This window comes from Clytia hemisphaerica, unplaced genomic scaffold (assembly GCF_902728285.1).
Source record: "Clytia hemisphaerica strain Z4C2 unplaced genomic scaffold, Clytia hemisphaerica genome assembly, whole genome shotgun sequence".
NCBI lineage: Eukaryota > Metazoa > Cnidaria > Hydrozoa > Leptothecata > Clytiidae > Clytia > Clytia hemisphaerica.
In genome coordinates, this window is record NW_027104186.1 from 44,670 (window position 1) to 68,854 (window position 24,185).

At 34.4% G+C, this 24,185-nt stretch overlaps 1 protein-coding gene across 1 annotated transcript; it reads left to right on the forward strand.

The window, feature by feature from the left end:
* Positions 1 to 13,086: 13,086 nt before the first annotated feature.
* LOC136814899 (uncharacterized) lies at positions 13,087 to 24,165 on the forward strand. Its single transcript, XM_067071321.1, has 17 exons — positions 13,087 to 13,518; positions 15,682 to 15,792; positions 16,149 to 16,256; positions 16,502 to 16,814; positions 17,085 to 17,162; positions 17,481 to 17,541; positions 17,691 to 17,761; positions 17,934 to 18,058; positions 18,926 to 19,014; positions 19,192 to 19,273; positions 19,556 to 19,626; positions 19,822 to 19,860; positions 20,412 to 20,503; positions 21,014 to 21,132; positions 21,313 to 21,508; positions 23,113 to 23,212; positions 23,842 to 24,165. Exons 1-17 carry the CDS (start codon positions 13,252 to 13,254, stop codon positions 24,026 to 24,028), a joined length of 2,109 nt encoding a protein of 702 aa, XP_066927422.1. The 5' UTR covers positions 13,087 to 13,251; the 3' UTR covers positions 24,029 to 24,165.
* The last annotated feature ends 20 nt before the right edge of the window (positions 24,166 to 24,185 follow it).

The following is a 24,185-nucleotide window of genomic DNA, read 5'->3' on the forward strand; positions in this document are numbered from 1 at the left end:
AACGATTTCAAATACCTCGGGTCCTGGGTTAACTTTACTGACAAAGATGTAAGTGTCAGAAAAGCCCTTGACTGGCAATCACTTGATGAACAAGATATGGAAATCTAACCTGAACACCTCTCTAAAAGTGAAACTATTCGCAAACCAAATGTCGGATAGATCTGTCGGCGAAGAACACTGGTTGGCCGGCTACGGCCGATCAGGTAAGGTAGGTCAATGACACCCTATCAGTATAGACTTTTAAACTCATATATATTTCGAGTAGGGGCCAATTTTACTTTCGTTTTGAGTGGTTTCATTTTTCGATTTCAAGTCAACATCTTAGCAACGGGGTGCTTGCATATAGTTACAGGGGTTTGTGCAAAAAACTAAACATAGAAGATATTCCAAATCCCCCATTTCGATTAAATGCAATGAGAAATGAAACTTTTCTATGTTTTACTTTTGTGTACCTATTCTTCAAAATGAAAATATTTAAGATTTTAAGTTCTTCTTTTATTCAATGATTTTTTACGTCACTTTGTTGACAATCTAACTCTCGCATCAAATTCCCGCTTTCTTCAGTAAATTGAAGATGAGAAAAAACCTAACCCACGGATCACAAATTGAAACAAATACCGTGAGATTGGGTAACTTGCATCAGTAGAGGCTAACACGGATAGCCCTCAAATGAATAACCTGGCTGGTTATTAAAATACAACTACCCAGCTCCGCTCCCAGCTCCACTCACAGCTCTACTGTACCATTTTTGTTTCTATTTAACTTTGTATTTTAATGACCAGTCAGGTCTTTCATTTGAGGGCTATGCCTGCTAGCCTCCACTGATCCAAGTTACCTGATCTCAGGGTATATAAAGGGTGGAATTTTACAGCCGCCTTTCGTGCAAGGCACTGAAAGGTCACGGGTGCCAAAAAGAAGGACCATTTGAAATGCGGCAACCTCATTGGTGGAAATTTGAATAAACAGCTGCGAAGGAGCGCTGGGAAGCAATCAGTAGGGTGAATTGCACCAAATTTGTCCCGTCCATCAGCATCATACTCAATTTTCAAGTTTGTTTAAATGACCATTTTTATTCTAAAAGAGGCCCCCTCAATTCACGTATTCATGCACAAAATTTTGCCGATTCACGTATTTACGCGCGAAAAAGACAATTTTCACGTTCACGCGCCAATTTTGCTTTTATATCTTTTGTTAAAACGATTGGGTTGAATATATGACATTTTATGGGTTCTTTAAGCAGTTTGACCTATTTTTATGCCAAACATTTTCGCCAATATATAGTTTTCTGCAGTTTTGTGACCTAATTCTCGATAGCGTCGACCTTTTAAGGTATCTTTTACAGCTATTTGAGCTTTAATAAAGTAATTTTTTAGGTCTGCCGCGCCAAAGTTACAAAGAACTACCCCTCTGGCGTAGGTTGGACTTTTGGTGTTGGTTTTTCTTCCTCGCAGACCCGTAAGAAGTCTTTTCAAATCGAGGTTGTGCCAATCATGGTTTGAGAAGCCGTAGACTTCAACACAAGCTTCAAAGAGGTGGAGAGGTAGTAGAAGCAGAGAACGCAAATTCCAATATTCGACGGGTAAGTCATGGAAGAAAATGTTTTGAAAACAACAACGCGAGCGAAGCGAGCGCGAAATTTTTCGAAATTTTTCGCCTTTTGTGACTGAAAAACAGCCTTAATACGCTATTGTTAGTCAAGTCTGCCTTATTTGGTCGTACATAATTCTTTGAAAATCTTTGATTTCATTTGACACTGAGCGTTTGTTGGCGAAAATCTGGTACGGCAATTGACGTACCTGCCGTACCCGGTGCGGCGTTCCAAGAGTTTCGCCAAAGAGAAAACTTTTAAAATTTAGGATGCCTAGATTTGAAAACGCATCATGTGCATTATCTATGAGAATTTTTTTTTAATTGCTTGAAGCTGCATGTATACAAGATGTTTTAGAATTATCTACTTTTACAAATTATTGAAGGAGTAAAAATCCTCTAAGTCTCTAAGTTTAACGCGGCATCATTTTGTGTATTGTATTGTATAATAACAATATAAGTGACTACGTAGAGACGACCATTACTAAACGCTGACGGAGAAAATTTTCTCTAGACTCTTTTGTTTTGGCTAACGACGCTCTCGTTGGATGCAGTATTTGCATCACAAAAATTGGCCTTAAAAAATGAAACATACGCCCTCACAAAAATAACAAAATTGTTTGTTTAGATATCTTGAGAATTTTAATGTCATAAATTTGATTATTTTGTATGGCTTTTACCATGACAATAAGTGAATATGACAAAAAATTAATGCAAGACTATGCGAGCGAAGCGAGCAAGAAAAATTTACAGATTTAGGTATTTAGGTCTTAGAAAATCTTTTAGAGTTTCCTTGCGTTTTAGGCAATGATTTGCTTTTCACGTTTACGCTAAAAATCTTGATTCACGAATTCACTGTGGAAAAATCTTATTTTCTCAATTCACGTATTCACGTGCTAAAAAAGTCCAATTCACGTATTCACGTCAGAAAAAAGGCTCATTCACGTGTCACGCCAGCCCCTGGGGGAGCCCCCTAAAAGGTTGTATAATATGTCTAGTTACTGGAATGAATAAGGGAAAGCAAGATTTTTCTCTTAATATGAAGTTTCATGCCGTATTGTGCTGTGCTAATTTTCCTGATAAAAAGAGGAAATAGTTAGAATAAGCACCAGTTGTGGAACTAAAACAGTGCTAAATTACACAATCAAACAGAATTTATCACTTATTTTGCAATAGGACAGCCCATAAAAGAATACTGCATAGTTAATTTTTTCCCCGTAAACCTAAAACTTTTGTGTGACGGACGAGACATGGGATGACGGACGGGACATCACCTTAAAAGCTCCCTCCTGAAAGAAATTTGATATTTAGGGTAAGTTTGAAAAATTCTTTGATTTTCAATCCCTAGCCTACAATAATTTCCAAACTTTACATTGTTACCAGCACATGCTAGTGAGATATCAGCTAATAAGTAGGGACAGAATTTGTTTTCAGCTCCAATTAGCCTGATATACTACTGATTTCTTAAGCATCAACATATTCGCAACCGCAAAAAAACGGGTCCAGGTTCAGAGTAAGACCTTTGATTTTGTAAAAATAACTTTACAATTGCATTAAACACTCCCAAAAGACCCATTAAGTACTTGTGTGATGGACAGGACAAATTTTGTACAGTATATGGCCCCCAAAACGGAGACGGCCCCCAAAACGGAGGTTTTCATTAAAATGAAGATTCTGACTTGTAGATTTATCAGAATTAAACGATTTTTGTTTATTTTGAAAGAATGATGGTTATACTTAAAAATGAGCATGTTTTTGCTGGTTTGAGACAGATTCAAAATAACATATTTGCGTCTAAAGGAAATATTTTAACACCAAAATTAGATAAAAATTGCATATAACTCACTCTAGCTCCTTGGATATTGAAAATAAGTTATGAAAACGGGGTATAGGAAACTCTCTACACCTAATGCCGTTCAGAAAATGCAAATACATCTGTGACTTTAGAGGCTGGGTAAAAGATATAGCATCTTGAAGGTCAACCAGTATTTTGGAGCCCTAGAATCAGCATTGACAAAACCGAAAATTCTAAATATGAGAAAAAGCAAAAAATCTTGAAATTCTATTCCTATCACCTTGAATTAATAGTTTATAACAAAAAATTAACATTACATATAAAATTTTTCGCTGAATCAGCAAAAACGGCAAATTCTGTCATTTTTTTGCAAAATATAGGAGAAAAATTTCTTTAAAGCTTAATATTTTCGGTTTTAGTTAAGCTTTTTTTCTAAAATTTTCACAGCTTATTCCATACATGAATGGAACTATTTTCAAAAGAGGTTTGTTTTCAAAAACTTGATTAAGACGTTGTTAAATCAAAATTGTCATTATGAAAATTTCTAAATTTTCAGTTTGGACTTTGCAATATCGAAAATCTTGAAATATTTCATAAAAATCATAAATTTTACATCCATCGGGTAGTAAATTTAAGGGAAAACACAAATATGTTCATAGTTTTCCCCCTTATTACCACTGGGCTTAATAATTTGATTTTAACTACACCTCCGTTTTGGGGGCCCGAAACCTGCATTTTGACAACCAGGGGTATACTGTTAAAAATTTTACGATCAAATAAATTTATGCCCAGAACCCTCTAAATCATATTTTAAAACTATGGTCAAAATTTTGTATTCATATCTTAAAAATATCTCGAGAAATCGCTAAAACTTCAAACCTCCGTTTTGGGGACCATTAGAAAAAAGCTACCTTTCTAGCGATTGAAAAATATTGTTGAAATTGAAAATTTTGAAAAAGAACTTCCAGGAAATAAAGTAGACATGTTAAATGTTTTCATGCAGCAAAGATTTTTGTAAAATCTCTTTTCCTCTAGATTTGAGAGAAATTTCAAATTTGATCGCCGTTTTGGGGGCCACATACTGTATACAAAACAAGATTTTTGCAGAAATCGATATATATATAAATATATGGGGCAACACATTATCTGTTCCTCAGTTTTCGACCTACACAGGATTTCGGCCTTTTACGAAAAGTTTTTATATATATAAAAAAACCTTGCCATGCATAAAACTTCCCAAAAAACCAGCCTTAAAATCATATTGAAGTCTATACTTTCTAAAACAAACCAGTCTCATCTAAAGGTGTTCCCATCATAAATTATTTTGCCTTGAAATTACACGGTTTTTATTTTTTTTCCGAAAAAACGAAAAAAACGCTGTTTCATTCTAAGTTATAAAGCTTTCGATCTGAAGCTAGACTTTGGACTTAGGTCTGTTTCGAACTTTTGAGAGAATTGACCTGGCATGAAACACATTCTGCTGTTGTTGTTATATTTTGTTGACTGGGTAAGACATATCAACAACATACAAGCTCGATATTTCCATATCAATAAAGTTTTCATAGAGATCCACTGGTGATTTATATTATTTGTTTTGTAGCTTAAGGTCTCAAAGTCTATATTATATCTGTCCCGTTCTGTCCCTAAATAAAAAATTCGAAAAGGAAAATTGATTGGTATTTCGTGGCACCTTCTAGGCCTTCTTTAAATGTATTTTCATTTTCATAAAAGTAACTGCTAGATAATATAGAGGTAGCTGGGTGGTGTAGGTAAAAATTAACAAAATCTTAAAAACTCATACAGTATATATTTATAAAAAACTTTCTACTATAAAAAACTTAAAATATGAATTCCTTCAAAAATATATTTTGATATGTTGTACAGTATCTGATTCTGACCCTTATGTAGCTAACTTAGATAAAAGTGTACCATCAGGGGACGCGCCATCAATTGGGAATTCCCATCGATTGGGGTTACACTTTCATAGTATAAGTGAGGATAATTTTCATCACCTGAAGACTACACTATTTGTAAAGCTGGAAATCATGAAATGACTTGTTTACATTCTAGCTAAATTCGCAAATCGCAGACCAGAACCTACTGTTTGGCATTTGAAATTGATGAAAGTTACTACTTACTTATGGTCTTATGAAAGTAGCACCAATCCACCGTAGGTAAAATTAATGTAGATAATATAAGGATCCATAATTTCCATAATATAAAGTATCACGCCATCACGCAAAAAAATTTTCTCCATCACGCATCACGAAAATCGCTAAAATTTATCATCACGCAAAGAATAGCGAAAAATAGCCAAATCATGCATCACGCCTCAAATTTTTGCCCTATCACGCATCACGCCAAATTCTTGATCACGCCATCACGCCAAAAAAAATTCTAATCACGCCATCACGCAAGAAAAAAGTCCCAATCACGCCAACACGCAAACCACTGAGGGGCCTCTGATATACATAAAAAACTTTCTACTATAAAATTTGAATATAAAATAATCCTTCTAAAATATGTTTGAAATAGGTTGTATCTGTGTATATGTATGTAACACCCTATAAAAGTTTAAATCATCCACATGATGGCTACTGATGAAAAAGCTTGTACTGTAATGTGAGAGTACAGAATATGTTAGTCAACAAAAAAAACATATTAGACAAAACAAGTATATTAACAGTAAAACTCATCGTTGTCATCTAAAGGGTTCACAACATAGCCTTTACAGTCACAGTGGTACCATTGAAAGCATCTATCACATTGCACCATATAGGAAGGTTTTCTCCACTCATACATTCCTAAGGTGACAGAATTATTTTTTGTTTAATAATTTTGAATAAAATAACAATTATAAGTTTAAAAAAAATATTAGGTAACTTCGACAAAAGCATGTGGTTTTTAGTTCCAAATATGTTTTGATATAACAGCAATAGACCTTATCGCATTTGCCAATTTTTCTAATTCCCATAACAATCCCACAATGCATTGCTTTTTTAGAAAAATCAGCAAATGCGATAAGGAGTATTATTATTTTGGTTGTGCAGTTAGATTTTCTCCCAGAAATTTATAATTAAGCAACATTTATTATACTGCCATCCAAAAAGTACAGTACAGTAAACATATATCATTATATTTACCTGTTGACTGAGAAATTTTAGGAATTTCTTCTTCGAACTCTTCATATTCTTCATCTTCATCACTTGAAGAGTCATCTGAAATAATTTCTAAAAAGAAAAACTTTATACTTTCACACCATATCCGTTTTTCAGAGAAGAGATCCTAAGGCCTTTATCCATACATACACCCCTGTCTCTGTGCTCCAGTGGGTGTTGATTACCCAGTGGGGTGAGAATCAAAAAACCTGAAATTCACTGGGGTGAAAAATATTCTCTCAAATATTGAGTGGGGTGGCGAAAATTTCCTTGACGTTCACTGGGGTGAGAAAAATTTTTTTCCATGAGCTAAATTTTGGTTAGCCTGTGTGTGACTGTAGACCGCTTAATTTTGTCGTGTTTTAACGATAGAAGGTGTTGGCTGACTTTTAGTTTAGTGCTAGAAAAAATCTGCGTCTTACATACTACTAAATATCACTAGAAATATCATCTTGATCAGGTGGATCCACTCTTACACTGTAACAGGAAATGTAATGAGGTCTGGGGGAAGGGGGCTATAGTGGAGCAGTACGTTATATCAAATTTTATGAACCCTGGAACCTAGTAATGTTTAGTCAACATGATTTAAGTAGAGGTCTTTCATTCAGTATCCACGCAAGTGAGAAAGCCTCTCGAAAATCATTCAGGCTATAATCTAGCTTTAAAGAAAGGAAGGTACAAGTACAACTGTGGTTTGCGCTGACTGAAATTTTTGATTTTCAACCCCTCTCGTTTGGCATTTTCTACGTTTTAAAATGACCATTACAATGACCATAGAATTTGGGTTAAATACATTAGTTACCAAGGGAACTTATTTTGGCGGGAACAAATTTTGGCGAATTTGGCGAAATTAGACAAACTTCACCAAAATTAGTTGCCGACAAAATTAAATATTTTGTTCATTCGCCTAAATAAGTTCTCGCCAAAATCAATATTTTTGGTGTCTAAATAACTTTTTGAGTTTACAAAAAAAGCTTCAAGTAAGACAAATTATAACCGATTTACGCTGTCATTCGCCAAAATTAGTTCCCGCCAAAATTTAGAAAATTGATCAATCGCCAAAATAAGTTCTCGCCAAAATTAAAATTTTTCAGGATTTTTGCCGCTCGTGAAAATTAGTTCCCGCCAAAATAAGTTAGTGAGCGAAGCGAGCAGATTTTTTTGGCTTTGTTGAATATTTTACCTTTAAAGAAGGGGAAGGAGAAAATTCTATTGGGGTGATTTTTTGAAAGAAAAGTTCTACTGGGGTACGTTAAAATAAGGGCATTTCGAGTGGGGTATGTGTAAACCTTTTATCATTTTCAATGGGGTGTTTTTTTACTACAACATTCCAGTGGGGTGAGTGATTTGTCCAGTGGGGCTGAAAAATGAGCTATTTTTGGTAAAAAAATTCACTGGGTGGCCAGTGGGGTGGATTCCACTGGGTCATAGAGGCAGGGGTGTATACATTGTGATAAAAATTGTAAGATTGTAAAATAGAAAAGAGAAGAAAGAGAAAGAAAAAGTATATTTTCAAAGCGTTAAAATTTTGGTATCAAGAGCGGACGCAAAGAAAAAAAAATACTCTCTCAGGGGCATCTGAGACATCTAAGAGTAAGATTGAATTTGGGTTAATTTTAGTTTAGATCAGTGTATCAGTGTATATTTTCTTTGGACTTTCTTCGGAATTCCACTTTCTTCAGGGTGTAAACTATATATTATAGTGGAATATACAGCATACCTTTGTTATTGCTTCTTTCACTTGAAACTGTGGTCTTCTTTTAGCAAGTTGGGGTGGTGAAGATGAATTATTTCCGTCTTCATCTTCCTTATCTACAAATATATACACTTTTTTATAAGAAACTCCAATTAGGCAGACTTAGAGCTGCTACAGAATTTTTGAAATCCAGGCCCAAAGTTGCTTGTAAGGTTGCTTAAAATAGGTGAAGAGTACATTTGCGCATTTTATACATGTAACCTTGTGTAAATATACAATTAAGAACAATACTCAGTCCTGAAAATAACAAAACCTTTATATAAAGCAATACACCTTTATATAAAGCAATAAGTCCCACGTGATGCCCCAAACATAGCATAGTTCTTTCTATTCCTATTTCTGGTAATAGGCCGATCAGTAGGCTAGTTTACAATTTTCAGCTTTTCTATTTTTGAATTGACTTTAAATGTGTTCTCAATTTTTATCCCTCCCCAACAAACAACAAATGAACACTTTGGAATATGACTAAGGAATTCCTATTTCAAAAATGTAAAATAAAGTAAGAATCAATAACATTCAAAATAGCTTGAAATATTTTGCCTTAAAAAAGGCTAATACTACTGCTGTTAGGTTTCACTACAGCAATTTCAGCAAGAAAATGAGAAGTATTCCCTAGACATGAATGAATTTCTCTTTAAATATTTTCTCTTGAAATAAATTTCAGAAATAAATTTTAGAAATAAATGAATGTTTATAAAAACCTGGAAATCATACATATCCCTGCTATGTTCTCATTCTCAATAAGCAATTCCAATTTTGGTTTCAGGCTTAAGGTTGCTAAGTATTTTCTGAATTTCAGGCTAATAAAACACAGAGCCACCTTCTATAATTTCATAGGTTTTGATTCTATTTTTACTAACAATACCTCAAATTAAACATTATGTAGGTAAGTAAATATCTTATATGATTATTGATTCTTAGATGATTTTTATTGCCAGATACTGTAATGCCAAAAAATATCCCTTTTTCAGAAATTTGGTAGCTTTTTCTATCGTATCCTCAGGTCTATGCTGCTAAACCAAGCTGAATTGTTGACCTTTTACAAGCTTTTAGTAGCTTGGTTGCTTATATAAAAAATGTCTTGATGAATCTATACAAACCATGAAATAATTAGATCTCCAGAATAATATCCTTCCTCCTGAGTATCTGTAGTAGATGATTGAATAAGTTAATTTTGTTTCCTTATAAAAGGGAAGTAAGTAAAATCAAATCTTACCTGAATCCTTTAACAATTCCTTAAATGATCTTTTCAAGAAACTGGACCCTTTCAAACTCATGTCTGGTTTAAAACATCATCCAGAAATTACATTCCACCATTTTTTCGCGCGTAAAAAAATCTCGCGCGAAAAATTAATTCAACGAATAATTTAGATTGATTATGCTAATTATTTCAATGCGTCATGTTTGATTTTGGCTAAGTGAATATTTTCGGGTCTGCGTTTTACATTCCAAAACCCGTCGAAAAATGTGTTAGATCTACGGATAGTAGATATCACCTTCCCAAAATGTGGAAGAAGTTATATCGGATCGCCCAAAGTTACCTTCATTTTCATTTTATTTTTTTATTTTCTTATCTCTGATCCTGTTTTTCTCTTTTCTGACTGTCTGAGTTTCTGAGACCTAATTTCTCAATTCTGACTATAAGTTATCATACCTGTATCATATTTTGACCAACCACTTCATCGCACCGTTCGGGGTTCGAACCACCATCAAAGTGAGACCTTCGGATTCGGAAACCAACGCCTTATCCGTTGACGTAGAGCCATCGTCGCACAGCAAAATAACGCAATTCATAACATATTATACCGAACTGGCAAAGACGGGGGTAATGTTATTATAATATGGGTAAAAAGTACCCCTTTTTTAAACCTGACTGAAATTCGAGCCGTTAATAGCAACCCGGTGGGGCCCAAGGCGTCGAGTATGCACCCGGCACAGTGACAAGCCGTGACTAACAACCCTGACCCTACTTAACTGTTAGTTAACCAATTCCCAACAACAAAACCCCCGGAAACACAGATTCCGGGGTGACTATCAGCGATCCGTGGATAAGAAAAAAAAAAAAAATGAAGGTAACTTTGGGCGATGATCCGATGTAACTCACTCCCAAAAATGTTTCACCACAATGTTTTTACCTCCGGGGGGGGGGGGGGGGGGGGGGGTACTAGGTTTGCGAGGTGGTGGGGTGACGGGTATGTCCGAGCCGAAAATCGAAAATTGACCCTTTGAGAGACAAAATTTTGGTGATTTTGGGATCCTTTGAGAGACTTTTCCTAAATTTTGGTCCATTTTTTCCAAATTTTGGTTAGATTTTCACCAAATTTTGGTCAAAATTTTTGGAAATCGTGATCCTTTGAGAGAGTAATTTTTGATTTACGTGATTTTGGGACCCTTTCAGAGATTAACTTTTGAATTTGTACCCCTTTGAGAGACTTTTAAGGAATGAGAAAAGGTACCCTTATGGCTCGCACATACCCGGCACCCATTTTGCCTAAGTACCCCCCCCCCCCTGGGTTTTACCTAGACCAATTTTTCACGTTTTATGAAGTCGCGCCAATGGCTAATTTATTCTGAGTTTAAAACTGTTATAATTAAATGAGTTTGGAAACTATTCTAGTCGCGAGTTAGGAGTTGCTAGTTTCGAGTTGGGGAGTTGCTAGTTTCGAGTTGGGGAGTTAAAAAATTACCGGCTACCGAAAAAGAATAACATACATCAAAAGTACGATTTTGAAAGTAAATGTAATATGAGAGTAATATATAACACATATAATACGTATAATACATATACCACCTGTAATATGCTTATTTGCCTTTAAACACGTGCGCTGAGAGCATGGAAAGCTATTTTCTACTGCCAATTCATATCCATTTATATTTCCTGCATTACATTGAGTATAAATATAATTCTTGATTAAAGTGACTTTAGAACCATTGTATTTTTATAATATGATCAAAATTGTTATTAAAAAGTGTCAATTCCAATGATAAAATGACAAAAGAAAGTGTCATTATTTCCTAGCTCTATACTGTCTGTAAGCTATCTCTACGAATTTTTTGAGGCTAAGATGACTGTCAACTTATATCCTTTTATATACAATAAGCATCACTTGCAGTATGATCAATATTGTTTGGGGAATTTGTTTGAAAATCATTGTATTTAAAGATTTTGTCAATATTTTTACAAGAACGTGTCATGTTGTCCAGTAGCGGCCTGGCTTAATTTTCTTGGTGGTGCAAACTATGAAATTGGCACCCCTGGTATTTTTGTCCTTATTTGCACCCTATACCATTAAGTGAAACTATTAAACTGGTAAGAGCAGTGACTGTTTGAAAGTAACGCCCGGAATCTGTGAGTTAACAAAGTTTTATTTATACGAGGGTGGTGGTAATGATAATTCGATATCTATTTCCTTGTTATTTCCTGGTCTTACTGTACTCTCCATTAAAAATCAATGGCTGAAAGAGGGCCCAAAAATTCGAAAGTTGGCAAGAACAAGGCTTGTTCGTAATTCTGGCGCCGCAGGCAAAAAAATTTGCTGTAAGAAAGGTCAAACAGCTTATAAGATATTCTAAAAAGGAGAAAGTTAGTCCGCATAAGACCACAAAAACCACAGTGAGCAGTTTCGATCAATCTCTCATTTTGCGGGTGAGCATCCTCTTTAACCCCTGGTGGATACAAAACACTTATCTTGCTTTGACCTTTTGCAATTCAATGTTGATAGTAGTTTTGAAAAAAATCGTAAAATAAAACGAAGCGCCGCAGGCGAAAAAATAATTACATTGCACTTATAGAAGGCGCTAAAAACGTGTCAAAGGGCGCAAAATCGCCCAAACAAACATCAAAAAGATTTTTGGCGCCCCCTTGAAAAGCTTTTTTGGTGCACTCTCTCGTCTTTCTGGGTGGTGCACTGCACACCCTGTACCCCCTGCCAGGCCACCACTGATGTTGTCAGCATTATGACAATGACATAACAGTACTAAGTATTTTCAGCACCTTACCATTTTCATGATCTTAAAGTCAATAATATGTTTGGTACTGGCTAATTTGAAATTTGTTCTTTTGGGCTACATTAGTTTAAATTAGAAAATTTTCGGTCGCCGTAAAGTTTTACGAACATCCCAACTCGAAACTAGCAACTCCCCAACCCCGGGGGGGGGGTACTTAGGCAAATGGAGGGTACGGTATGTGCCGCCCTTAAGGGTACCTTTTTTGGACTTCCAAAGTCCCACTAAGGGTCGGAAAAATCAGAAAATCAAATTTCAGTCCCACTAAGGGTCGGAGAAATAGAAAAATTTCAACTTTTTACCTTCTGAAAATCGAAATTTGGTCAAAATTGGTCAAATTTGTCCCGCTAAGGGTCGTAAAATTCCCAAAATTTTCCTTGGTTTTCTCTTTTTTAGTCCCGGTAAGGGTCCAAAGTTCGAAAGTCGGGCGGCACCCCCCCCGTCAACTCGCAACCCTAGTACCCCCCCCCCCCCCCTCCCGGGTCCCCAACTCACCAACTAGAAAATTACCTAGACTCTAATTAAATTTACTCTTGGCACTCTTAAAAGTATATGTACAAACTGTAGGCTAAAAACAGCGGGAATTTCATAAAAAACATCAGTGGCGCGAAAGAAGCAACCAATCGTGTCATTTCTAAATATGACTTAGCCAATGAAAGACCCAGGAAATTGCGGGTTATTGTTTTCCATGGCTACACAATGGCTGCTTGTTTCACTTTCGATTTCAGTCATATAAATAATGTGTAATGGCAAAGGTGGGTTGTTCTGATCGGTGTATATCGAGCCAGAGCCTCCAGCAGCTAATAGAGCCTGTTGCGATCTGTCCCACTTTGGTGTGCATTGTTGCGAATCCTTAGAGTTTTTTTTAAAACTACAGCTTGCAGCGTCGTCCTATTTAGTTGTTGGTTCGTGCCCCCTCTGTGGTGCACGGCGTGCTTCTTTGGCATTTAATGTCTCAGAAGCCTTCGAGTATGAGCAGAATGGAGAATTTTGATTGTTACCTCAAGAAGAGAGCTGCTGACACACAGCAGGCTAAATTGGTCAGCTTGGAGGAATATCTCTTGATGGTTGAGTTTTTGAAAACTCGCCAGATAGTGGGTTGCAGTCCAGCTGATGTTCGAAACATTCGAAAGAAAATTAGGCGTAACAAGATGATTTTAAAAGAAGAAGATGGAAAAGACATTATATTGATGTCGAAAAAAAGGGATGATCGTCAGGTAAAGTCAATCTGTTCATAGCTTTTTTAACCAAACCAAGTTAAATCCTAGTGTCAAAAAAATGATTCTTGATACACTCTGCATAATAAATCTGCGTAATAAATAATAGAGTGTCAGAAAGTCTGCACTAATTTTTCCTCAATATTTTTTTGCTGGAGTATACAATAATTCAACCTGGTATCATCTACAAAAAAAATATTATTCAGTTTCTTTCTACTGCATTTCCTAATTTCCTTTTGATGATAACTTCATGTATTGATTTTTGAATTGAACAAAACACAGACAGCTGTGTTGGTTAGAGATGAAATAATTTATTATGTTTCTACTATTATTATGATGTTAGTAATTTGTTATTCAATTAACTATCGTGTTCTTCTAAATGTTGATAAAGTGTGTTATTTGTGTTATAATAGTTTAGGTTTTTCATTTTGAAGTTCTGCATTTCCAAATAATTTTTTGCAGGGCCCGCGCCACCGGGGGGGCCGGGGGGCCATGGCCCCCCCACTTTTTTGCAAAGCAAAATAAAAAAATTCTCCTAACCTAATTATTTTTTTCTTTTCTGTGCGCGTGCCAATAAAAACATTAGAACCTTTCTAAATGGTCTAAAATAAGTCTAATTTAAACAAACAAACTTAACAGTTTTCTTTCAGAAAATCGGAACAAAAAGGAAGCTGTTTTAGCCAAATAAGACAGGTCAAAATCGAAAATTTTCCGGCCCGTCGACGCAAACCATGGTTGCGCCTCCTTAGTCACTATATTTTTGTTGGCCCCCTCACTTTCAAAATCGTGGCGCGGGCCCTGTTTTGTCCTATTGGCTCAGGACCCAAACAATATTGTGAAGGGAATTTGATTAAATTTTTGCTTTTGCTTGATGGGGAGTTGAAGAAAATGGATCACTTTAGAGTTTCAAGCTTTGATATTGAGTCATTTTGTTTACGTATGCCTTTATTTTTATTCTTTTGACATGGGTCTGAGTTTTAAAGTTATCTTTGTGGGTTGCAAAAACTAGGTTGATGGCAAATTTGACAAGTTTTCATTTTTCTTAAGTTTTCAGCCAATAGCACTTTTCAAGATCCTCTTGTTAATACTTCTTTTGAGTTCTGTGTGGAAGTTACAATGGGAAGCAGTGCATTTCATAAAATATGTCAAGCTCACTAAATTTTTAAGAAATGCAGATCCAATCAGTATAGACCTTTGCTAGGCCTGGTGTCTCATGCTGAGTATTTAATAACTCCAGCATCAAAGCAATGATAATAACAAATGGTGAAAACTTATAACAATAATGCATTAATAAGTCATTGTTTTGATGCTGGAGTTTTTATTATTCACCATGCTTGTCCAGACGTAATTCAATCAAAAGTTAAATCACCAAACTAATTGAACTTTGTCGAACTTAATCGAGCAAGTAAAGTTTAATTAAGTTTGACAAAACATGTTAAGTTCGACAAAGTTCGGCAACTAGAAATGCTTGACAATTTCAACAAAACTTCGTTCAATTTGACAACAAGAAATATTCAACAGAAATTGAATTGTCAAAAAAGTTAGAAAACAAAAAACAAATTGTTAATAAAATTTTCTTTTCATTAGTACTTTTCAAGACATTTAAATTTTAAGTTTCATGACGTCATTAAATATGATATGACGTCGTAAACCTAATTACTTGAAAAAGACAAAAAATTATTCTTTTTAGCTGGCATTTCTGAAATCTACATCTTAATATACTTCTTTTGACGTGTAAATGACCATGTCAAAGGCCTCAGATTTTTTTCTCCAAACTTATGTCCTTTTTGGATATGCCATAAGTTACACAAGGGACCATGGTGATCTTTCTGGGGAACTTTTAAAGAGATGAGATGAAATTTTTGCACAAAAAGTTACCTCATAACAAGTCAACAGTAGAAGAAAGAAGTTTTTGATACATCCAACAGATCATAAGTTCCGAGACACTCCGAATTGAAAAAAGCTAGGAAATTGAAATTTTGAGAGTAAGTGCTCTTATATGCTCTTCAAAGGATAAAAAAAAAAGAAAATTTATTCTCAACTTTTTGAAATTTGGTCAAAATTGAAAATTTTAGATTGCCGTGCACATCCCACTTACCAAAAGGTCTATTCAGCTTGTAATATTACTATCTGTTTCTACACTGTTTTTTATTTTGATTATAGTTATCAGAGCGATACGGTGCATATCGCAGATTTCTGCCGATAACTGAAATTCAAGATGTTATCATCGATTTTGTACATCCCGATAAAGGCAAAATTGAAACATACTTAGAGGTATCAGAGGTTTTATTTACTTAGTTTTGTTTGTAATTTTTATCGATATTGAATTAAAAGAAACAAAATTATTATGAATTTTTACAGTAGCATTGCTGAGAAACATTTAGCATTAATTTCAATTTTATTAAAAGGGAAACCCTTCATAGTCTTTAATTTATAATGATTTTACAACCAATACTGTTTCTGAGATAATTTCTTCTATTAAATGAGAAAATTTCTTCAATGTTTTTTATCTATTCGTTTTCAAATATTCTTCATATCATATTAAATAGGACTTCGTCTTTTATGGATGCTTGGAAGTAAAAGTAAAGTATAAAGTGGAAAAATTAGATTTCTCTTGTTTTTTATTTTAGTTGAATAAAGACTTTTTTATCCCTCGGTCTGTGGTATCGGCATTTATTGATATTGTCGGCAGAACATTCCAAAAACCAATAAACTTGAAATTTATGGAATGTTTAAAAGTAAGTTGAAAAAATGTTGATAAATATTGGTATAAAATGAGTTACAGAGATGAGTACTTGTATATAAGTTTTGCTGATGAGTATTTGAATAGATTTGTTTCTTTAAATGATTCATTTTTACTATGTTTTCGATTAGATATATGCAATGACCAATAAAAAGCAGCTTGTAATTTATAAATATAAACAGATCACAGACAAAAAATAATCACTTTCATACGACATTATTATGCTTTTTATCTTTCAAGATCGATGTGATTAATGTGTCGTCTGCTGGCAAATTGGTACATTGTTACGATGTCCAAACAAACTTCTCATTTGCATTATTTAATACAAACTCGATAGATGTGAATGAGATTGCAGAAGAAATATCTGAATCAGTTGTCAGTTTGTTTGGTCTACCACAGACCATCATTTCAAACCTTCAGTGGAATTTGGTGGAAGTGCTAAATGATATTTGGGCCTCCAAAATTTTTAATGGCGGTGTTCAGCCATCGGGAGATTCATTGCTACCCTTCTTAAAAGAGAAAACTGAGAGAAGGAGCCTTCAAAAGATTTTGTGTGAGTATTAAGAATCTTTTTTTTTGAATTAATGAAGATTAGTCAAATTACACACCATTTTATTCAACATTGCCAGGGGTGAACTGCATAGAAAGGAAAAGTTTTGTAATTTATTTAGTTTCTTGATCTAGATAATTAAGTATTTAAGGTCAATTTGGTTTTCTGTATTTGTGGTTTTAATTCGTTTGAATTCTTTCAAGCATTGTTTTTAATTCATCCACTCAACTTTCATCATAAAATTACAATCTATTGATTTGTATTCTATTTTAGTGAAATTGAACACGACTGAAGAAAATGGCAGAATCTCCCCATACGAGCAGGCTTTGGCAAGGAAACCTTGTGTCCCAGGTACGAAATATTTAAAATAAGTTATTGCTCTTGCATGACGCCATTCTCCCAACCCAGAACTCTATTTTATTATTTACCTGCCAATCGATCTAGTTCTGAGAAGAAGATAATCAAATGAACTGTATTTTTTATGAAAGAAAATAGAGAAAATGTTGAATCATATCAATTATTATTTTGAACAGTGTGGCACACATAATTAGTTAAATGTCATAGATTGACCTTCAATTTTGTTCAAATTATTCTATTCAAAAAGATCTTCCTTGCTACTTTCAATCTTTATCCTAAATTTTCATTCAACGTTTTCTTTTTAATTTTCAGCCAGCTTGTATGGAACACCCCAAGACGGAGGCCAAACAATGAACGATACCCTTAATGCTAGGTGAAGGAAATAATCTATATCAGTCTTAAAATAGTGTAATTCCGTTTATATTCGTCAAGAATTGGTTTGTTTATACAATACTAGCAGTTTGACACTTTAAAAAAGTACTAACAAACATTATTTTAATTGTTTGCATGATTTCATTTCAGTGATCTTGAAGATGAAGATGGTATCGACGACGATGTTTTTGCTGTTGCACTGAATTCAACAGCATATCACGGTAAGATGACGAAAACGTATTTTAATAGGAAAATTTATGTTTAGCTTAGAATTCCCTCCTTTTAGATGTAGAATCTGATATATATTGATAATTAAAAAAATTTGTTACTATCTTCAAAAGATTTCAGGGCAAACTTTGATCAAAAGTATTTCTTCACATTTCTTTATTTTAGGTGTTGAATGTAGAAGGTTGGTGGATGTCCAATTTCGAGATGGTAACAGGTTATCCTCGATAGCGTCTGCCACCACCAACCAAACAACGCGAAACATCGCCGGACAAGTTCTTCCACTCCCAATTGTGAGCCTTCTCATATATTCATTTTATTAGTTACATTCCATTCCTTAAGATCGGTTGCAATAAATGAGAAATGGATAAGCCGGTAAGGCTCGGAAAATATTGCTAGCTTCAAGACTGACATTACAGACAAAACTGTGAGGGTTTTTCAAAGGAAAGAATTCAACAAAACTGATTTATACTAGACTTAGGTGAGGGTATTCTTTTCAAAGTAAAGGTTCTACAGAAGACAATCCTAGCTTCAACAAAACAAGAAATACAGCCTATTATGGCTTACTAATTCCTGTAAGATTAGGTACAATTTATTTCACATTTCTAAGCACTGTGTGGATCTGATAGAATTTCGAGCTTCAAATTACTGTATTTCCTTGTGTATTAGAGTAGGTGACTTGTTGTAGCACACATTTGCCAGATGCTGTACCCGATATTATCAATTTTTCACCCAGTTAACTTCAGTGCAATACCAGTCAATTTTCAAATCTTTTCCCTGACACTTTTAGCCTGTAACGTCATCTTTTTGCGATAACCAATAACTTGCCCTACCTTTTTCATTTACACCTAAACTTTTAACCTTAACTTTTTTTAAGTATGGAAATAGTCACTCAGAACTCTCAAAGATACTCAACTTTGCTATAAAATCCTATTTCCCACTTACGTACAATTACCCTTTGAGTACAGTTTTGCGTTGAACTCCACTTTGATACTACATTTGAAAATACATGTACATGCCCATTCAGAAGCCAGTCTGAGCTGTCTCCCAAAATCTTTAGATTCTCGATGAAGTGGTCGTAACCTTTTTAGGAAAATTTTACAAAATGACATTCAAAGCAGCCTTAACCCTTAACATTCTTAACTGACTATCATTTTCAGGTAAAATCCACTGAGGAAGTAGATGCGAGGCTGCTCACTCTATGTGAGCAGGATATTTCAAGTAAAATCTCAAAAGTATTAACTAAAAAGTAAGTATAGGATAGGAATTTTTCAACATTTTCTAGTTTTCTTGTTTTACATTTAATTTTATTCGAGAACTAGAATTAAAATGATTTCGTTTAAGACTCTTTAAAAAATACTAACAGGGCTGAGGTCTCCTTTCCTTGATAATTTTGGAATCTCTATAATCATACCATTTTTAATAGTTTTGTCACGAAGAAGATTGGAGAGGGGTCGTTTGGGGAAGTTTTCATGAAGGAAGAAAATGGGGAGAAAAGTGTAATAAAGGTAACTTTTGATTTTATTTTTCCAAATACATAATTTTGTACGTGAAAACTTTAAGGATTTTATGTCTATTTATTCATTTATATATTTAAGAAATTAGGCCCTGGGGCCCTTTTTCGCTACATGTAAACTATAAGTTTGTTTACATTGTAGATTTTAGGTGTTATAAAACAGTTTATTCATTTCGACTTCACTTATACACTCATCAGCTTGTATTTTTTTGTATGCGTGAGGCTTCTTTCTGATTAATAGTAAATAGAAATATCTCTTGACTGTATGTTATAGATTATACCAATTGGTTCGGAGGAAGGAAAGACGAAGAAAGAAGTGCTCATAGCAGAGATTGCAATCAATAAGTAAGAAATTTTCATCTGTTATAATGCTTTACTTCCACATATTTTACGACAAAGCTCAGAACCTTCTTTGGGACTTAAAAATTAAAAAAAAACAAATTTAGTAACATTGCGTACGATGAATCGCTGGAATTGAGAAAAAAACTTATTTATCAAATAATTAAAAACTGTTCTGTTGTGCCGTTTTATTTCTTGTAGAAAAATGTCAAACTGGAATGGTTTTGTGAAACTGAAAGCGTAAGAACCAAACAATTAGCACTGATATCGAACACACTCATCTTTGGAAATAACGTGAAAACCTTTTAAATTTTAAAATCTGGTCGTTTCAAAATCTGAAACAGTTTTCATGCATCGTGACACAAAATGAAAACAATGTCAAAAGAAGAACTCAAAACTACCTGATGGTTTCTATTGTTTTACAAGACATGTGGTTCAATTTACAATTGCTATGTTCCTTTAAATACTGCTTATACTATCAATTTTCCGTTGCCATAATTAATAAGATTTTTTAATCTATTGCCAGTTATTGAATTCGTGCTCATTAAATATATAGTATATAAATTACGTCACAAACATCACTTGCCTCGTATTCAAATGATTACCATGGTGATTATGTCCCTTAATACATCAAATGATTTTTTTATGAATAGAAAGAAGTTTAATAATAAAATCCATTGGGAGTTAATCACCATGGCAATAATTTCAAAACGAGGCAAGTGATGTTCGTGACGTGATTTATGAAAAGGTTTATAACACATCTGAGTTGTGATTGCAATATATTTCTATAGGGCATCAGTTTGTAGCGGAAAGTATCCAATTTTTTTGAGAAGGTTGTGGAGTGAATGGGCGGAGAGCAATGACTCGTATAATGTGGATCCGGGTATGATATTATAATCCATTCATTTTAATTATTCGCTCGTTTTTTACTACATTTATGGAGACAGCTCTTGAGTTTAATTACGCAAACATAGTCTCCACGTGGTAACAAAAACGTATGCATATTCAAAGCAAATGAATTGTAAATCACTTACAATATTTGGGTCATGAGTTTAAGTCTAGAACAGTATAAGTTTAAAAATATATAAATTTGAACGAAAAACTCTTGAGTTTTTATCGAAAGTTAACATTCTAAAATCAGATTGGAAGCGAGAAAGCTAGTCGCAACAAGAGTGTGTTTGCAACCGGGTGCCTGTTTAAGTGTAGTGAAACTTTCTTGAATTGTTGTCATACATTACGACTTGTACTCTTTTTTTTCTATTCCATACCAACCATTTATTTTTCTTGAAACTTTTCAATACAAAATATTATGTTTGATCTTGGTTTGTATTTTCTCATAGTCATTTCATCTACAGATTAAAATTGTATTGTTATTTTTGCTGCTTTATTTCAGAAATATACAAAAGCAACCAAGAATATGTTGTCATGGAGCTGTGTCATGGAGGGGATATGCTAGAGGCAGCGGTAAAGAAGTTTTACACGATGACAAACATTGTCAGTGCCATCAAACAGGTATTTTCCTTATAATTTCTTACAAATGAGTTTATTGGTAATTTTCAAATGCTTTGGGGAACTCGTATTGCAATTGACTCAGTATCGAGTTGGTGTATAATTGTCAAATCGAGTCAGTGTATAATTGTCATCAAATTATCAACATCTTTTGATCCCTCACTTTCACACTTATTTTTCTAGCTCGTCCTCACTTTGGCTGCCGTGGAAGACTCCATTGAGTTTGAACATCGGGACCTTCACATGGGGAACGTGCTGGCAGGCCATGACCCCAACAAGCCAATTCTTGAATTTGATGTGTGTGGCGATGTGTACAAGGTCCCGAGTAATGGTTGGGTGATAACCATTATTGATTTTACACTTTCACGGCTGCAAAGTGGTGAGTAAATATCTGTTTTTTTTTTCACCATGGTATTCATTATGCTAAATAGTTAACCGGTCACTTTTTCGAAGCGGGCTACACGACTTTTTGCGCAATGCAATTGGTTCTTTTCGCATGACGACGGGCCTACACTGGCCAGAGTTGCCCGTCGTTAGGAAAATTCATTGTGACGTCACTTATTGCAAAGGAAAATGAACAATGCGTTGACATCATTTCTCTCATTTTTTATCGTAGTTTATAAATGATAACTTTGCGAATCCCCCACTGCATGTCCATTCCACTCCTTTTACATTTCTTTCATATGAAAACCATTTTTGGACCTACCTCCGGGTACCCCGGTGGAGGTTCTATAAATTAACCCTCGTCCGTTCGTCCGTCCGTCTGTCTGTTACCAGCTTTTCTCAGGATTGGCTCATTAGTTTTTTCTGATTTTTTGCACAATGATGCAAAATGGCAATGCCCAGGACGTGACGGAGCCTGATTTTTGAGAAAAAATTTATTTGGGCAAAAATGAGGGCCGAAATCTACCTAAAAATAGGGTTTTTTGGAATTTGTGCAAAATCCTGTCATTACTTTTTTCTGATTTTTTGTACAAAGATGGAGGGCAAGATTCTCTAAAGAATGGCTGAAGTGGTTTTTCCCGGAAAATTCTTATTCGCCTTAAAAAACGAATTTTCGTATTTTGGGGAAATTCCCTTTAACCAAATAAGAAAATATAGCTCTTCTCAAAGTTGGCTCGTTATTTTTTTCTATTTATTTGCACAATGATGCAAGATTGCAATGCCTAAAATGTGACGGAGACCGATTTTCGAAAAAAATTATAATTGGGCAAATTTGGGCCAAAAATTGCCTAAAAATAGGGTTTTTTAGACTTTGTGTAAAATCCTGTCATTACTTTTTTCTGACTTTTTGTACAAAGATGGAGGGCAAGATTCTCTAAAGAATGGCTGAATTGTTTTTTCCTGGAAAATTCCTATTCGCCTTAAAAGACGGATTTTCGTATTTTGGGGAAATTCCCTTTAACCAAATAAGAAAATGTAGCTTTTCTCAATGTTGACTCATAATTTTTTTCTGATTTTTTGCACACTGATGCAAAATGGCAATGCCCAAAATGTGACGGAGCCAGATTTTTAAGGAACATTTTTTGTGCAAATTTGGGCCAAAAACAGCTTAAAAGGTTTTTTGGGCCTGAATGGTTTAAGTGATTTTCGTATTTGGGGAAATTCCTTTTTACCATTTTACATTATTCAACACACAAGCTTTATTTTTCCATTCTAAATTTTTGTACAAATATTGTCACTTTTTTCTTATTTTCATCTGATGTTAATCATTAGGTAGGTCCATTCAGAATGTTGCTTGTTATCATTGTATTTAAACTTGTTTTCACATTTCCGTTACAATACATTTGATCATGAACTGACATTAGTTCACTATGTTTTTTATGCAACCGTGTGACGACGAAAATTGCAAGCCAATGAAATTCTCGATGTAAAGCGTTCTTTTCTTGAAGAAGGATTTCATGATGTTAAAGATTTTATATATAGTTACCAGTGTGGATTATACTTCCCTGTAAAACATACGTTTTTCCTTACTATTTTCAGAGGATTGTGTAATATTTACCGATCTTTCTAAAGAAATGACGCTGTTTGATGGCGGTCGCACCATGACACGGCTGATGCAAGCTGTCCGCGAAGATAACGGGTAGGGAACTGATTTCTTGTTGCTAAAAAAAAATCGACAGTTGTGCTATACCCTATACCGGGTGTATAAATAATAGCCTATAGTTGAGGAAACTTTTTATGAAATTTGAAAAGTATTGCAAGTATTGCTTCGATGGTCAAAATGTTAAGAACAAGTTAAAGGCTTCGTGGACTGTAAAATATCTAATTTCTTAGGAAAATAAACAAAAATACTCAACAAATGGCGAAAATAAGAGTATGCTAAGAAAAACTTTAGGCTTAAAACTCAAAAAGTTAAAAATATGTATTCAGAATTTTTGGATGTTCTTATAAAAAAAACGTTTATAATATGTGTCTTTGTTTCGATGCAATGAAGTAATCAGTTCCGACCAACTAGTTTTCATTGTATTATTGACGACTTCACAATTTCAGAGCATTTAAATAAACTTCTTTAAGAAAACTTAAAAAGCGTAGAAGCAGCAAATTGATAAGACAGAAGATAGAAGCTTCAAAAGAAATTTTCGTCATTTTACTTGACTTTATCAGCACATCTTTTTTGCAACCAAGTAAAGATATCTTCAGATTAGGGTCTCTTTAAAACATAGTTTATTATTGATTTCAATTCTTATCTTCTTCTTTTTGTCATTTCAGAAATGATTGGAAAACTTTCAACCCCCAATCAAACGTGAGGTGGATTTTGTTTTTATTGAGGGAGCTGATTAAACGGTGTGAACATACGGTGAAGTTGAAAGGTCTTTTGACCAGACTCGAGCGATATAAATCGTGCTATCAGATGCTGCCTCATTTTGACGAGATATTCGATATGACGAAAAAATAAGAGCTTTTACTGTACACGTTTCTTTTTAAGAATCTAGTTTTACCAAGCAGCCTCAATGTTTCTTAAGAAATCGGCCTTTTTAGCCTTAAATGTTTTTTACATGTTTCTAAACTTTTTGACATAATCAGCCTATTTTTCATGCAAAGAAAAAATAACA